Source organism: Pelophylax lessonae, assembly GCF_965119305.1.
Source record: "Pelophylax lessonae genome assembly, chromosome: 2".
Taxonomy (NCBI): Eukaryota; Metazoa; Chordata; class Amphibia; order Anura; family Ranidae; genus Pelophylax; species Pelophylax lessonae.
The window spans coordinates 632477859-632496551 of record NC_138769.1 but is presented as its reverse complement, the minus strand read 5'-3'; the positions used below and the strand labels follow the sequence as shown (position 1 = coordinate 632496551).

Below are 18693 nucleotides of genomic sequence, written 5' to 3'. Positions count from 1 at the left end.
GTCAAATGATAAAGAGCTGTAAATTTAGTATTTCATCTACATTCTCTGATGTGCCAAACCTTTAGGCAGTTCCGCAAATGTGAGTTATGGACCAAGAGAGAGAAAGATAAACGTTTATCTGCTCTACTGACAATGCTTTTCTGGATATTTCACAATCATATTAAATACCACTGAGTGTTTAATCTCCAAATAAGCAATCGGTTTCTCTGTTTGATCTTTTTATGCCCTGAACTTCTTTTTCCAAGGAAAAAAAGTCACAGGATACAGACTTCACTTACTGTATATACAGGTTTATCTAAAAGGAACGTGTAACAATACACATAACAGAAATTCTAATTCACCTGTAAAATCCTTTTCTTGGAGTACATTACAGGACACAGGATCTTGGAGTTAGATCATTGGTTATGCTGCTACCTTGAGATGATTGTACACAAGCTGTGAGGACAGCGCTAGAATAACATTTTCCACTCCCAGCAAGACTCGGTTTAGTGAATCATAAGTAATAAGGGTCCTGCAATGTACTCAAAGAAAACATTTTAGAGGTAAATCAAAAATCCTATTTTCTTAATCATATGTTACAGGGCACATGATCATAGCTGTGCAAATGGGGGGTGGACAACACAGAAAAGGAATGCAAACAGGTGTAGCGCTTATCCCCCAAAAGAGCCGCTGTTTGGGCTGCCTGGTTCCAGATATCAATGATCTTCCTGATGTCACACCCTCTGACACACCAACGCTTTGAGGGCATATTTTCTATAGCAGTAAACAGTAATGCAACAGCCAAAGAATGGAAAATGGCAATAAACACTACTGCAAATAGGTGCAAGAATTGCAAAAAAAACAAACAAACATGCACACACTTGTACCCAACAGGTGGACCAGTGAATCTCTGTTCCCTATACTCAGGAAGGTCCTGTCTAAAGGGAGAAGCTAGGACATTGACCCAGCAGTTTTTGGCAAACCCTCCCCTTCTGGTCAGTATGTTGTAGCCCAAATCTGGCATTGGAGCTCTCATTAAGTCCCTCCAAACTCAGGTATTAGGTGCCTGCATGGTGTCCCAGAGTGGGCAAAACTGTTCTTTCAATAGTAAACAAGCAAACTGGAGGCACTGAGGACTTTCATAGTACCGTATGAACTCACAATGAGAATGAATTATAAAAATACAAAAGTTTACTATATATACATGAGTAAAAAACATCCCCTTAAAGAGCAACACACAAAAGAATTATTGTATAAAAATACATCACAGAAATCCAGACATGGTCCACTACAGGGTAGATGCAGAACTAGGAAAATACAGCGTACAACATCTCCTCTTATGAATTGGGTGTCGGCTGTGGTGTCTCCCCTAAAAGGGGGGAATCCACAGACAACATCCAATCATACTCTACATGTTTTGCGGATACACCGCTTCATTAGGAACTTGACTCGAGAGGATTGTATAATCTGTAACAAGATATAGATCCACAAATAATATCAAAGTACAGATGTCAATTAAAATATGACAGTAAATATACCATTTAGAAAATCAATAAGGTAATCCTACACAATGTAGACCCAGATCTTAGTCATCTGTATCATACCCCAAATCCACAAGGGAACCGTGTGTCAGACTCATCAGTGATCACCCAGATGGAATGGACAACAAGGCCAAAAAATGGTCTCCTGGGTGATTGTGGAACATAAACTTGAATTTAAATGTGATACAGCTTTTTTTTTTTTTACCAGCTGTATCACATGAACACATGTGCCCTGTACTGTATGATTAGGATAGCATTTTTTCCAGGTGTACCACTGATTTGCCATGTGTACACTGCATAAAAAAGTTGAAAGGCCCAGTGACTTACTGTTAGGTGCTCTGCTCTGATCACTTTGGATGCTCTCACTGGACTGATTGCTGGAAAGTGATGACACACTAGAGCTCCGCACAAATCCAAAGGCTGCGAGTTTAGCCGCTGGAAGTCTGGAATAGCTGGGAGGACGGAGGGCAGTCTGGCAAGGCTTTGGGAGATTTGACTTTGCTCCATTCAGAATAGAGCCTTTTTTAATATCATCTGTGGAAAACAAAAAGGAATAATGTCTCAAGTAAAATGTTTTTTTCTGAGGTACAGGTAATTTACACATCAAAAAGGTTAAGAACATCCTTGTTTCTTACAGCAAGGACATATGTTTAAGAATACTTTGAACAGCTATATAAGGGTGCATGCACACAGGCAATTTTTGCTACATTAATCATCACCTATGATCAACCTACAAAAGAACCGCTACACACAGGCAACAACGGAGTGCAGCATTCAATAGTGACTAATCGCTAATGATAGCAAAATGCTCTAAACCTGTGTAATCAACTACATATATAGCAATTGTCAATTATTAAATAGGCAACTGTAGCTGACTTTAGTTACATGATTGCATTAGCAAACATTTCCTCTGTTTACGCAGCCTACATTTTCATTTAACAGGATATACAAGAGTAGTCACGTTCTAGTGTAGTTTTGTCCAGAATTTACACAATCAAGCTGATGACAATGGGAAGCTTTAAGATCTGGTACAGGTGATAAACTTGTGCAGAACGTTCACTCCTCTGTAATATACAGTATGTATTTATTAATGAAAAGTAGGTTACTGCAGCCTTTTAAGTCAAGACATAGAGACAAATTCACTATCACTACCCACTTTTTATCCTATAATGGCATAATTTTGCCATCTTTCTACTTGTTTTCTACTCAACATGCAGCTAGTGGCCTTTCCCATTGAAGAATTCTAAAAGTGTGATACCAACAACATAGATAGTTTGTTTATAAGCTGAAAATAAAAATTTCTAGCAAAAAATTGACATAACGATTTGTGGCTGTATTCTTTATCAAATGCCATTGATTTTTATAGATCAAATTGATAGAGAAACACTTTCACAGCAGCCCACTTATGCTCTCCAATAGTGTAGCCCAATGTCATCCATTACCTGGTCAGCAGCTGGCTTTATTATGTCTTAATTAATTTCCCAGTTTCTTGGCTATGATGAGTGGCGGGTGAAAATAAGCAACATAAGTAGATTGTCTTGGCACTGCACTAGAGATTTTTTAAATTGTTATTTCTTTTCTTTTTGTAGTGAGATAATATTTGCTATTACCATACAGCATTGGAAACTCTTTTTACATGTTTACCAGCCTGAGCTTGAAATATATGTAGAACAGGAAATACACAAATTTGAACCCTCTTTGTGTTAGTGTGCACTGTGTTGGAAAATGTGGTGAAGATTCATTTTACCTGGGTTGAGCAGCATGGACAAAAATGAATGGGCTTCCTTCTGGGCAATGTGTCTGTTCTAGAACAGTTCTAAATCTATCAATTTAAAGGCTAAAAAAACAGCCTATGCAGTCAGAAGGCCCCAGGAGGATTGCGAACTGTCAATTTTATTGCTCAGACTTCCAGGGGGGAAAATAGCCTACAGCTATGACAACAAGATTATTGAACAAAGCTGTAGAGTATTTTAATATCTGTGTAGTGCTTCTCCCACTGAGGAGCCGCTGAATTATTTTGTGATTTCTCTGCACACCTGAAGAGGACACACCTCACTCACCCAGCACTTACTGACACGCCCTGAGATATTTTAAAGAATGTATTTGGTCAAGCATAGCCTAAAAGAAGAAAGGAATAGCGAATGTACTTATACAAACAATCAATAAGGCCAAAACATTACTCTGAGAGATATGGTTAAACACCTGCAGTATTCTAACAGTAATTAACAGAACTGAACTGCATTTACCTAGCAACAGTATAGCGACAGTACTAATTTCTCATAACAGTCCCAGTTTTATCAAACCAGTGAATAATGACGGTGGCCAGCAAAATTGAATCCCTTGAACAAAGCAGACAAGTTCGGCCATCCTCCTCCTACCCCCGCCATCAGGCCATTCACAAAGTGCGTTTTGTGAATGCGCAGTTAAAAAACGGCTGTGAAGCCATAAGGCTTCACTGCCAGTTTTCCTTACAAGGAATGGCGGTGGCAGCATCTGAGAGCCAACATCGCAGGGTTCCTGGACAGGTAAGTGTCCAAAAATAAAAAGTTAGCAGCTACAGTATTTGTAGCTGCTGACTTTTAACTTTTTGGTGGGGAGGGGGGGGGAGCTCTGCTTTAATACATTATGATCACCAGGCATCCAAATCGCACCTCACACTCGCCAGGGAGAAGTTTCTTGATCTGTGAGGGAAGGTCCTGCAAAATTAACAGTCTCTTTGCTTCTCTGAGGTCTCACTTGATTGTGGTAAGCTATGGCAGGGTTCATTTAGCCTGCAGTCCAATCTTTTTCCAAAACCTCTGCCAGCTTCATGACCGTTCGCTCTTTTCCTCTCAGCAGCTCAAAGACACACTTTTGCTTGCTTTGTTGCCCAAGCCAACCACTGTCCTCCAGGATCGATCCAGACCCAGACAAGATGGCTGCTCCCTGTACTGGAGACACTTCATAGATGAGCATTGCAAGGTGGTCTTCTTATAGATGACTGCTGCACTTCTGCTTGAAAGAATATTCAGTTTCAACCTGTCTACACTGCAGAAGGAAAATACAGTAGAAAAAAAATGGAAGAAGTTCCACAGCAGTTATCAGCTACAGTCCAGGTTACATAGACTATTTTCTGGAAAAGGTAAACCTCACCTTCAACTGTTTCTCAAAACAGTTATGTTCAAAAGCATGCCGTTAATGATAACTGTCACTGTTATGGCTGTAATGGATAGAAGGTTTCTGCTCCACTTTAAGGCACCACAACAAAGTGAACGGGACCCTACAGAGCGAAATATGCAAACTGTCACTCCAAACCTTTTCTTCATAAAATACCAGTTATCTTGATAAACCAAATACTATTAGGGGAGTAACTACCCCAGATACGTTCTGAAGATAAGGTGATCTAACTTCACGTAATACATGCTTGGTGTGAGTTAAGGATTCAGAAGCCAGAGATAGCCAAGGTACTAGCATTTTCAAAAGAAAGTCAGCAATGGTGGACTATATAATCAGCAGTAGAGTGATCAATTGAGCCTGCCCCCTCTACCCCCAACTAAAAACGAAATAACAGGTCAATGTTACCTGTTAATCAAGCATAGTCTCCTGACAGTCAAGTATTGACCTCATACTTAGAACCAGTTGTTGTATATACAATATGATCTAATACTGTTACTAGCTCTTGGCTTTGTTTTTAGTCAATGTATTTTTGTCTTATTTTGTGTTATGTAACAGTGGGGGTTGTTTGTTACCTCTCACTATTTTAAATCTTATATGTAATAAAGTTCAATAATTTTTACATATGTTGAGTTGTGTAGATTCATCTCATTATGTGCCTTTGAAAGTCCAACTTTTTTCTTGGTATGATTGGTTGGTTTTCCAACCAAACATTTCCTTTTTTTCTTTAATACAATTACCTGGATGATGGCACTTAGAACCAGTTGTTGTATATACAATATGATCTAATACTGTTACTAGCTCTTGGCTTTGTTTTTAGTCAATGTATTTTTGTCTTATTTTGTGTTATGTAACAGTGGGGGTTGTTTGTTACCTCTCACTATTTTAAATCTTATATGTAATAAAGTTCAATAATTTTTACATATGTTGAGTTGTGTAGATTCATCTCATTATGTGCCTTTGAAAGTCCAACTTTTTTCTTGGTATGATTGGTTGGTTTTCCAACCAAACATTTCCTTTTTTTCTTTAATACAATTACCTGGATGATGGCACTTGTTGGGTAGTTCATTCCTTCTCTATTAACATTTTTATAGTTTCTATATAATTGACTCCATGACGATCAACTCAGTAAGTGTCACATATGGATAAATAATTATGCTACCAGTCTAGCATAAAGAGTTATAGGTAAAGCTGTACAATTCCTAGAAATTCAAACTAAGCATAAGATAAAGTGATGCATTAGCGGAGCTTACCTTTAAGGAAAACTACTGTACACAATAAAATGTTCAGTGCTTCAGAGATATTGGAAGGTGAAAGCTGTACAGCTTAGACCAATCTTTTCCATTTACAAAGCTTCCTATTACTTAGTTAGTGAGACCATCCATTGCAGGTAAAGTGGACATGAATTCAAAAAGTGAAAAATTGCTATCTTATTAGGAGGATCTAGAAATGATAATTGTGCTTAATTGTGCTTCCTGTGCCTTGAGTCTCTTGGTGTGCATTAGTGTGGTATCTGCTGCCTCGGAGACCTAATTTATAGGAATTGGAGTATGCTTTAAACCACTGTACGGCACTGCTCTTTGACTGCCAGCCTCAGAAGATATGGAGTGAGATTTGTTCTGCTTGCTGGAAAGAAAGCCTTTCCTAAGTGTCTACAGTGCAAAGATCCTCCTGCTTCATTCATTTTCTGAATCTGTGTTCCTCCACTTCTGCTACAATTTGCTCATTACCCCACCAGTCATCAGGCAGTACTGGTGACCAGTCCTTTTTGTCCTCTTCTTGACTTTTCTGGACTCATAATCCACAGTGCAGGCACCCTTATGGATCAATAGCTAGGACTTTAAAAGTGGCTGGGTGACAGCAATTCCCCATCTGGTGCACCTATCTCCATAATGACATTCTACTCCTGTGCACAATGGGAAGCAACAATTATTGCCTGCTTTACCTTCAACCTGATGCTTCAGAAATGATTCTAGTGCCTTTACTTTTTTCAATCAACTTCACTGACTTTGGACAGTTTTAGTCTACTAACTACTTAAGGTTCAATCTTTAATATTAAACATTTTTTCTTTGCAACATCTCATTACATCTTATTGCATATTTGCCTCCCTCACTTGATTGCGTTTTGTATTGGTGTCAGATGTAATCACGTGTTTTCTGTTCTCCATATTTCTTTCATAGATCTTGTATGTATTTACAACTCAAAAAACCTTAAATAAAAAAAAAAAACATAAATTTTGCTTTTATGTAGGCTTTCCCTGAACATACATATACCTACATTTATCATATGTTCAGTTTGTAATGTATTTACCTGGAGCAGAAAAAGTACTTGTTCAAATTAACTTAAATATGGCTTAAAGTTTGACCCAATCAAACACTACTAGTTCCCACTATTTACATGTCTTTAAATATTTATTTAGTTGTATTGTCTGGTTCCTGCATTGCCCTGTCTCAAACATGCTTCCATTTGGCCTAATGAGTAAGCAATTGCCTTTTTTAACTTGTCTTACTTCTTCTTCCTATTTATCTGAGGCACTAGTGATATAGCCAGTGGCTTCCAGCAGCAATTCATATCTGGATGACGCAAGGTCCAAAATGGTTAGAGAAATGGGGAAACAGTCTCTCACCAACTGTGGCGCACAGTCCTTCTGTGCATATTTAGTGGTCCCTTCAGCATTAGCACCATTTGGACAGGTGTAGCAGTCCTCATACAGCAACACACTGTAGCTCCAGCACCCAGCCATGTCACTAGGCGCTTCGCATAGCACACTCCTCCTCTCACTGGCTCTCCATGTGAGACTGCCCATGCAGCAGCTCGCCTCTCCTTGTCCTTTTCCTCCAGTTCATCTTCTTCCTTGGACTTGTAATCCCACACAGTTCTTTTCCTGACAAGACTATCCCACTGTGGAATACAAACATAGATGTAAAGGAGCAGGGTTTCAGCCACTATGGTGGCCAAAGAGAGAGCTTGTTTTGCCCTGGACACTGTAGTCTATTGGACAGGTCCAGTGGGCAGACTTTTCTTCAAAGGCTGCAGCCTGTGACAGTGTCTTGCTCTCTCTCCTTTCTCTCTGCATGGCCTCTCTATCCCATTGCTAGAAGGGAGGATTGAGATAGCAGCAGCAGTGTGGGAGGCTGTCCGTAGTCTGTGGCTATTCAGTTGCAGCACAGTAGAGCCACGCACCAAGGTTACCTTTAAATGTTGGCATGAGATGCAGAACAGGGGCAAGATGAACCAGTAGTAGTGCAAAAAAACAGATAATAATTAGGAAAAACATGTTATTATTGTTGCCAAGTTATTAAGGGGGGGTCATGGAGGGTGGAATGTGCTGGCTGGCTGCTGCACATAGCTTTCTGAAAACATGTCCTCAGGAAGGATGTGCTGGAACTGGAAAGAGTCCAGAGAAGGGCAACAAAAATAATTAGGGGAATGGAGGACATCAGCTATAAGGAAAGATTACAAGCACTGAACCTATTCTCTCTGGAGAAGAGACGACTGAGGGGGGGATATGATATCAATGTACAAATACTGTACTGGCGACCCTAGCATAAGGAACAAACTATTCAGAGAAAGGAGATACAATAAGACACGTGGCCACTCACTAAAACTAGAGGAAAAGTGGTTTAACCTTAAAGTGCGTAAGGGGTTCTTCACTGTAAGAGCGGTAAGGATGTGGAATTCTCTTCCACAAGCAGTCGTATCAGCAGGGAGCATTGATAGTTTCAAAAAACTATTAGATGGGCACCTTAAAGACCACAACATACAGGGGTATACAATGTACGGTTAACAGCAAACACACACACACATCATAGGTTGAACTGGATGGATGGATGTCTTTTTTCAACCTCACTAACTATGTAACTATGTAACTATGATAGCACCCTGTCTCAGTACTCCTCTTAACAGTCCTCACCCCTGGTGTAAGCAGTGGGCTGGCTCTTAAGTGGTCATATATCAAAATGCCTTGAAGGGTGGAGGAGTGGACGCTCCCAGGCAAGTTGAATTTGCATGTAGTCGGCCCTAGGTAAAGCCTATATGCGATGCTGTGTCTCCATGATTAATAGAACTAAAATGCTATAAAAAAAGAGGCATTCCAGGAACAGTAAGGCTGGGGAGAAAATAGATAGAAGATGGTGGACATCCTCCAGCAAAGAAATGAGGATAGCTTTATCTGGCATGCTGCAGCTTTTACTACTCACAGTGAAATCAGAATAAGCAATTTCAGTACTGGAGAGAAACCTGTACATTTGAATGAGACTGAATGTAAAGATGGAGTTCAGCTTTACCAATAAACAAACAATTTGTAGCAAGCAAACAGATATTTTTTGAGAAACAGGTCATTCTGTTACCATTGCACAACTATGTAATAACTTCTTAGGTATGTTTCCCCCCATCTTGCATACGATGGATAATTGATTTTACAACTCTTTCTCAGACATTGTTCCAAATGAGTATTCTGACAGTTCCAGGCTCTCACAGACATGTACAATGTATTTTATTGCTTTCTCTCACTCTCCCAAATCTTTCTTTAGTACTTGCCAAACTGTCATGTATCCTTCTCAGCACACTTTCACTTACAATTGTTTTGTCACTGTTAGCTGTTCCGCCATGCTTTTAAGCCAACTACGCAATTGCCTCTCTCTATCACTCTTGCTCTGAACCACGTATTCTGACCTCTCTCAGTGTGACCTTGTCAGCCAGCTTTTTATTTAATTTAGTTCTGTGCAATGCAGCCTTACTGCGGCAGAGCTCCATACTTAACCACTTCCAGTAACAAGTTCTAGGTGTGCACGTCTCTTGTAAGGCCCTTATTACTAGCCCTTAAAGTGAATATGTGTTTTGCATGCATAAGAAATCAACAGATTACCTTTAATGCAGACCTCCACAGATGCATTTCTTTGCCAACCTTTCCCTCTCTCACTGCTCTGTACAGCTGCTCAGAGTAATGTCTATATGGTTGTTAGACTGATGCAAAAAGGTATAAATGTAGGTTATTTTCAATGAAAACTATAATTTAAAATGGTCAACAGACCAAGAACATTAGCAGTTGGAGATTAGCTTGGCACTCAAGACTTACCACGCCTTCACTGGGCTATACACATATACAACTGCCCCTGTTCGTTCCATACACATGACCATACAGTCAGGTCCATAAATATTGACTACACAATTCTAATCTTTTTCAGCTCTATACACCACCACAATGAATTTGAAATGAAACAAACAAGATTTGCTTTAACTGCAGACTTTCAGCTTTAATTTGAGGGTATTTACATTCAAATCAGGTGAACGGTGTAGAAATTACAACAGTTTGTATATGTGCCTCCCACTTTTTAAGGGACCAAAAGTAATGTGACAGATTAACAGTCATAAATCAAACTTTCACTTTTTAATACTTGGTTGCAAATCCTTTGCAGTCAATTACAGCCTGAAGTCTGGAACGCATAGACATCACCAGACGCTGGGTTTTATCCTCTGCCAGGCCACTACTGCAACTGTCTTCAGTTCCTGCTTGTTCTTGGGGCATTTTTCCTTCAGTTTTGTCTTCAGCAAGTGAAATGCATGCTCAATCGGATTCAGGTCAGGTGATTAGCTTGGCCATTGCATAACATTCCACTTCTTTCCCTTAAAAAATTCTTTAGTTGCTTTCGCGGTATGCTTTGGGTCATTGTCCATCTGCACTGTGAAGCGCCGTCCAATGAGTTCTGAAGCATTTGGCTAAACACTTTAGAATTCATCCTGCTGCTTTTGTCAGCAGTCACATCATCAATAAATACAAGAGAACCAGTTCCATTGGCAGCCATACATGCCCATGCCATGACAATACCACCACCATGCTTCACTGATGAGGTGGTATGCTTTGGATCATGAGCAGTTCCTTTCCTTCTCCATACTCTTCTCTTCCCATCACTATGGTACAAGTTGATCTTGGTCTCATCTGTCCATAGGATGTTGTTCCAGAACTGTGAATGCTTTTTTAGATGTTGTTTGGCAAACTCTAATCTGGCCTTCCTGTTTTTTAGGCTCACCAATGGTTTACATCTTGTGGTGAACCCTCTGTATTCACACTGGTGAAGTCTTCTGATCTTTTGATTGTTGACTTTGACACACATACACCTACCTCCTGGAGAGTGTTCTTGATCTGGCCAACTGTTGTGAAGGGTGTTTTCTTCACCAGGGAAAGATTTTTTCGGTCATCCACCACAGTTGTTTTCCAAGGTCTTCCGGGTCCTTTGGTGTTGCTGAGCTCACCGGTGCGTTCTTTCTTTTTAAGGATGTTCCAAACAATTGATTTGCCAACACCTAATGTTTTTGCTATCTCTCTGATGGGTTTGTTTTGTTTTTTCAGCCTAATGATGGCTTGCTTCACTGATAGTGACAGCTGTTTGGATCTCATATTGAGAATTGACAGCAACAGATTCCAAATGCAAATAGCACACTTGAAATTAACTCTGGACCTTTTATCTGCTCCTTGTAAATGGGATAATGAGGGAATAACACACACCTGGCCATGGAACAGCTGAGCAGCCAATTGCCCCATTACTTTTGATCCCTTAAAAAGTGGGAGGCACATATACAAACTGTTGTAATTCCTACACTTTTCACTTGATTTGGATGTAAATACCCTCAAATTAAAACTGAAAGTCTGCAGTTAAATCACATCTTGTTTGTTTAGTTTCAAATCCATTGTGGTGGTGTATAGAGCCAAAAAGATTAGATTTGTGTTGATGTCCCAATATTTATGGACTTGACTGTAACATACTTCTGACCCCTTCCCTCTGTACATAACATGCTCATTATCCCTGTACTTTAAATACTGACTCCTGTGCTCTTTATGATACCACCGACCCCTTCACTGTGTACACTACATACACCTGACCTGCATGATGCATGTTATATACAACTGACCCCTGCAATATGGACATTACATACACCAAACTCATGCACTATGTATGTTACATACACCTGACCCTTGCACGCTGTACATTACATACCCCTGTCCCCAGCATCATATATGTTACATACACCTGATCCCTGCATTCTGTGCATTACATACACGTGACCTCTGCAATATGTACTTTGCATACACCAAAACTCTAAACTGTTACATAGTTAGTAAAGTTGAATAAAAACACAAGTCTGTATATTGCTGTACATTGTGTTCCCAAGAAACACATCTAAAAGCTTTCTGAATTGATCTACACTCCCAGTTGACACCACCAACTGTAGAAGGGAGATCCACATCCTTACAGCGCTAACAGTAAAGAACTCCTTACGCAGTTTAAGATTGAACCACTTTTCATTAAAATTTATTGCATAGCCATATGTCTTCTTTAGTGATTAAACAATCTAACAATGCTAGAGTCACTATTTAAAGATTTGTATATTGCGATCAGATTCCCTCCTAAGTGCCTCTTCCCCAGAGAGAATACATTTAAGATCTGTAGTTGTTCCTCATAACCGAGGTCCCCCAGCACCCTTATTGGCTTTGTCGCCCTAATTTGGACTCTCTCCAGTTCAAGTACATCCTTCCTTAGGATCGGTGACAACAACTGGATAGCATACTCAGGATGTGGTCAAACAAGAGTTTTGTAAAGTGGTAGTCTGGTAGAATTATAGTTTTATCTCCAGAGTAAATACCCTTTTTATAGCATGTAGTCTGTGATCTACCAGGTCCCCCCAGATCTTTATCCATCCTACATTCTCTGAGAGTTTCTCCCCTAGTGTGTAACTTGTATTAAAATGTTTAGCTGCCAGGTGCATTACTTTAAATTTTTCAATATTAAACCTTAGCTTCAATCTAGCTGCCCACCCAGGGCCGACGCTACCACAAATGAACTAGGCAGGCACCTAGGGTGCACTGCTGCCTAAGGTGCAGCCACGGCATGTCCTAACAAGACAGCAGCATTTACAGAAACGGATCCCCTGCAGCTGCTGAATTCCGGGCTTCTCCTCCTCTCCCTCTTGCAGGCATTCAGTGGCTGCAGGAGGGAAATAGAGGGGTTCAGTTTCTCTATATGCTGCCCCTCCTGTCCAGGTCCTGCTGTTTCCTCACTCCTAGCGACACTTTGATATCCCCCGGCCCTACTTTGATCTCTCCTGGCCCCTCCCTTGTCTACCCGGCAGCTCTGCCAGCTTCCCTTCTCTCCTGCCAGCCAATGTGGGGGATCTGGGATACACACTTATGTCGATTCCGACTTTTGGAGCGCAGGTGGAACATGGAACGGCGTCCCCTGCTTGTTACCAGCTTTAACCTGGCTGAACTTAGCTGAACGTTGGAATTTTGTAAGTTATTACTGTTTTATAAATAAATGGTTTTAAACATACTACACCATGAGAGGCTACTTATCTCCCCTATATATCTATCTGGATAACATCATTATTTAATCGGTGGTTCCTGTCTGTGGAAATTTAAAGTGGAAACCTTATGTATTAGGACAACGGTTATCCTTGTTCCAAAACTTTTTTGACTACCTGTAAAGGGGTCAACTTCATCTGGTAAGTGGAATGTGCATGTGGATGTCGGTGGAGGACAGGATTATCCCACAGACACTGGTGGTTGTTTTTTTCAAGGCGAAGCTTCCATCAACTTTCATGGGACTTTTTTAGAGCACTAATTTTCACTTTTTTGCTGTTATAATTTAGGAGTGTCTATCTTTTTCTTATATAATTATAAGCTATTTGCTTTCAGACGGGTCGTTCTAATTTATATTCCATTTATAACCTATTTGTTATATTAGATTTGTCAATCCTATGCACAATTGCATAAGTGTCACTTGCACAGTTTTTTCACATTTATATCACTATGGTGTTATTTTGAGCACTTGCAGCAATAGATATTTTTGACTTTATGAATAATAGAAACACAAATTCTATTTTTTCTACACACAGTTTTGCATTTAAGGATCTAGATCACAATTTTAAAACTCTAAAAAATACATTAGAAAAGAAAACACGTGTGTGGTGGGATATAGTCACATTGGAGCAATATCTCAAAGCCAACATGACCCCTAGACGCCTGCGGTGGGATCTAGGTCCCAATGATGGACTTGTTGATCGAGAATTAAATAAAGAATGGAACACCTTTTTTAATCAAAGTGAATCTAGATTGTTGGGTAGGATTATATCTAGGAGAAAGATCAAAATGGCGAAATTAGAAGAGAAAATCACTGAATTAAAGGATTTGTTACACCCCTTTAAAGATTCAATGGAATATTTAGAAAAAAAACATAGGTTTTTAGAAAAATTGGACAAGGATATTATGCATAAAAAGCTAAAAAAATAGGTAAACAGAATTGGTCCCAGAACAGAGCAATGGGGCACCCCGCTAACAAATCCAGTCTATTCAGAAACTATACCAATCACCACTTTCTGGATGCGCTTCTGCAACCAGTTTTCTATCCCGATACATACAATCTCCACAACACCAAAACATCTTAATTTGTAAATTAAGTGGTTATGGGGTACTGTATCAACTGCCTTAGCAACATCTAGATATGCTACATCAACAGGCCTTCCTCTATCCAGATTACAGCTCATCTCCTCATAGAACGTTAAGAGGTTGGTCTGGCAAGAATGATCTTTCATAAAGCCATACTTATGATACTATTCTCATCAGTATATTCTGAGTTGACAATAATTTTAGGTTGAGCGATCTGTAGTTTACAGGAATACACAACCTCCCTATTTGAATATTGGTACCATATTTGCTTTTCGCCAATCAGCTGATACCATTCCAGTCAGTAAGCTGTCCTTAAAAATTAGGAACAAATATCTAGCTATCACATGTCTTTTTGAGAATTTTTGGGTGTAAACCATCGGTTCTATGTACATTACACTCAGGGGACTCCTGCACTATGAACTTTACATACACGTGAACCCTGCACTATGTGCGTTACATACAGCTGACCCTGCACTGTGGACTTTATTTACTTCTAACTTCTGCATTTTTCACATAACATAGTATTGAACCCTTACCCTGTACAATACATACTTGTGATTGCTACATTTAGTGTACTATATATGTTAAATATATTCCTGACCTCTGCACTATGAATGGTCCATAACCTGACCCTTGCATGCTGCACATTATGTACAATTGAACCTTGCACTATGTACCTTACATACTACTGACCTCCTTACCATGTACGTTAAATACATACAGCTGACCCCTGCATTCTGTATATAATATATAACTGGCCACTGCACTATGTAGGCTACATATACCTGAACCATGCTATTTGGCCTCTCCAATCTAAGCACTGAAAGTGTAGTCTCTATAAATGATCCAGTTGTGGCAAGATAGCTGTAACTGGCAGTCTCAGTAGAATTAGGAGGCAGTGACTCAATCCAAATGAGATCTTGCAGATTGTAGAAAAGCTTTAACTCAAAACATGTGCAGATCTTGACAGATGAACATAAAATAGGTCAAAAAATCATAATATGTCTAGCTCTAGCAATTTCATGTTCTGAAAGTTATCACATTAGAAAAATGAGGAGGGGGAGAAAAAGGAATAATTTATAATTTCATCCCCCTACAAATGATAGGACTTTATAGACATACACTGATTATTCTCATAAAAAATGTACAATCTAGAGTGATATATATATATATATATATATATATATATATATATATATATATACGTGTACATGTACATATATATATATATATATATATATATATATATATATATATATGTGTGTGTGTGTGTATATATAAACAGATTTATTGTAAAGAAGTTTCATAAAAACCATCATATAGATATACATAAATAGCCATTTAGCAATCTGCTCCTAAGAACCCATGTGCATTCAAAACATATCATAATTTATCATTTCCAGACCATATACATGGTCAGACTTCTCAGTTCTGGATATGCAGGGTTCAATTGTATGGAAGCGTATCTAATGAATCGCTACGCATTTCGCACTGCAGCTTTGTTATGGCAGCAGGAACATAGGACATCTCATATTCTCCCAAAATGAAAGACCAAAAGGTTACCAAGATAAAATGGTTGTTCCAAGAGGCTATTACATATGTGTCTCCCTCTAGTTTGGGGAACACCATATAGAAAGTGCAGATCCAGACATAGATTCACCAGCCTCTCCGGGAGACGCTCACAATGCCCCCCCCCCCCCTATCACAAATTTATCACATTAAACAATTGAGATCAATTTAAAACATTTCAAGAAAATAATATTCCTGGAAGACCTGAAAAAGAAGAAAGGAGGAAAACTTTGAAGAATAATACAAATATTAGAGTGGTTGTAAACTCAGTCATGAAATCTGAACAAAGCACATATATCTGCAGTGTTTACTTGTCTATCTCTGAAGCTCTAAGCCTACGGTCACACCGGGTACATTTTAAAGTAGGATTTAACCACTTGCCGACCGCCGCACGACTATCTACGTGGGCGGTCAGCCCCTCACAGGCAAAGTGACGTAGGTCTACGTCGCTCGCCTGTGAGGGTTTAGGGAGCGAGCGCGCGCCGCCGGAGGCGCGCTCCCGCTCCCGCGTGGTCACGGACCCCCCCGCGCGCGTGACCGGCGGACCCGATCGCCGCCGGCCACTCTGCGATCGGCGGGGGAGAGGGAGATAGTCAGGCAGCTTGTGTAAACAAGCTGCCTGTCATTCTCCTCTCTGTATGAGAGCTGATCACATGGATCTACTATGTAGATCCATTGATCACTCTGCATACAGTTGAAGCCACAACCAATCACAGTTAGAATCACGCCCCTAGGGACACACACAGCCCCTCCCTCTCAAATAAAGTTAACCCCTTCACTACCAGTGCATTTTTACAGTAACAGTGCATATGTATAGCACTGATTACTGTAGAAATGTCACTGGTAACCCCAAAAGTGTCAAAAATGTCAGTCAAGGGTCCGATCTGTCCGCCGCAATGTCGCAGTACCGCAAAAAAAATCGCAGATCGCCGCCATTACGCGTTAAAAAAAAAAACAACAAAAATGACAAAAATCTTTCCCTTTGTTAGTAAACGCAATAACTTTTGCGCAAACCAATCAAAATACGCTTTTTGCGATTTTTTTTACCAAACATAGGTAGCATAAAACAAATTGGCCGAAAATATTAAAAAATTTTGATTTTTACATTTTTTTTTTGGGGGAATTTCATATAAAAAAAAGGGAAAAATATTGCTATTTTTGCAAAATTTACGCTCTTTTTTTGTTTATAGCGCGTGATCAAAAAATCGCACAGGTGATCAAATACCACCAAAAGAAAGCTCTGTTTGTGGGAAAAAAAGGACGCCAAATTCGTTTCGGTACAGCGTCGCACGACCGCGCAATTGTCCGTTAAAGTCACGCAGTGCCGAATCGCAAAATGCCCTCTGGTCGTTTAGCAGCCAAATCCTCCGGGGCTTAAGTGGTTAAAATCCAACTTCAACACTACTTCTGTGAGATTTGTAACAATTTGATACGATTTCAGTGCTACTTTATGATAGGGGCTGTCCATGTCACAGGGAGAAACAGTTATATACAAATGTTTAACTAAAAGTTTAACTAGGAAAGGGTTAATCTTTCATTTCTTTCAGGCTGAAGTAGTGCTGATGGACACAGGCACAATTTGCAGCATGATTTGCATTATAGTCTAGAACAGGGCTTCCCAAACTTTTTTGGGCCGAGACCCACTTCTGAATACAGTTATTTTTTGGGACACACTTTCTTGTAATTGAATATTGTAAAGCGCTACGGAATTTGTTGGCACTATATAAATGCAAATAATAATAATGCATATTTTAAAGGAGAGGGGGATGTTAAATTAAAAATATTAATAAATTTAATTTTGAATACACTTAATATTTAAATAAATATAAGGCTATATGGCACTTGCCCTCCTTCCTCTCCCAGCGGTCCACAGTGAAGGCGAAGCCCCTGTTTGCCCTCTCCAGGGCCCAGCACACCTCACCCAGAGTCTCCATGATGAGGAGCTCTATGCTGGTCTTGGTGTCCTGGCTCTTGTCCTTTAGATCCTCTACTGGAGGGTCACAGAAGCTTCCATGAACTCCTGACACCCCCAGGCCACCTGGTCCTCCTATCACACAAGGCTACTGTCTCTGTCCGCTATAGCTGAGAGAATCCCGCCGCCAGTCTAGCCACCACCGCTGCTGCCAGCAGGACTGAGGAGCTGGCTCTGCACCCCATGAACATATCCTACATAACAGCCCACATACGTACTCACTGTGGGAAATGCAGACCAGCCTCCATAAACTGCATGGGCGGGGTCCTGAATCCATCGCGATTTGACTGTTCTGGCTCTCTGTAATTTGCGTGGATTCGCACAGCACAATTTAAGCAGGCCCACTCTAAGTGATTTCTGGCTCATCGCGACCCACTCAAATGCAGCTCGTGACCCACCAGTGGGTCCCGACCCACAGTTTGGGAACTCCTGGTCTAGAACAAAAGGCAAAAAAACCCCTATTTGTTGAGACTATGTAGGCTGCCACACATCCAGTTGTATATAAGTTATAAATTTATTCAAATCATTAAAAATTGTGGATAACTTGACACATCACGTGTCACAAAACATACAAAATAAACAATGAAGTATATGAAGAAGAATAATGTCACTCTTATATCACTGATGAACATCTTTTGCAAGCTGTGTTTTCCAATTTTATATCTCATGTATTTCATTCTTCATATACTTCATTGTTTATTTTGTATGTTTTATTACCTGTATCTAGACACGTGATGTCTCAAGTTATCCACAATTTTTAGTAATTTGAATAAAACAATAACTTTTATACATTTGGATGTGTGGCAGTCTACATAGTTCACCAAATAGGGTTTTTTTTTGCCTTTTGTTCTTGTTTCATAGGCACGACGGCAACCCACATGCTGGGTTCGGAATAATTGGGTAATATCTACATTATTATAGTCTATGGCAATGAAATCGTGCTGAAGTCCCTGAGAAAGTAATACATGAACTAATTCTCAAATTAGTACTATTTGAAATTGTATCTATTAGGACACTGCCAAAGAAATATATTAGA

General features: G+C 39.8%; 1 protein-coding gene across 3 annotated transcripts in view; it reads right to left on the bottom strand.

The window, feature by feature from the left end:
* Window positions 1–18693, bottom strand: part of MTUS2 (microtubule associated scaffold protein 2) — a 991417-nt gene that overhangs the window by 487409 nt on the left and 485315 nt on the right. For all 3 annotated transcript variants that reach the window (XM_082247669.1, XM_082247668.1, XM_082247670.1), the window contains one exon: window positions 1848–2054. In XM_082247669.1, the coding sequence (XP_082103795.1) occupies window positions 1848–2054 (207 nt within the window). The remainder of the gene's footprint in view (window positions 1–1847; window positions 2055–18693) is intronic.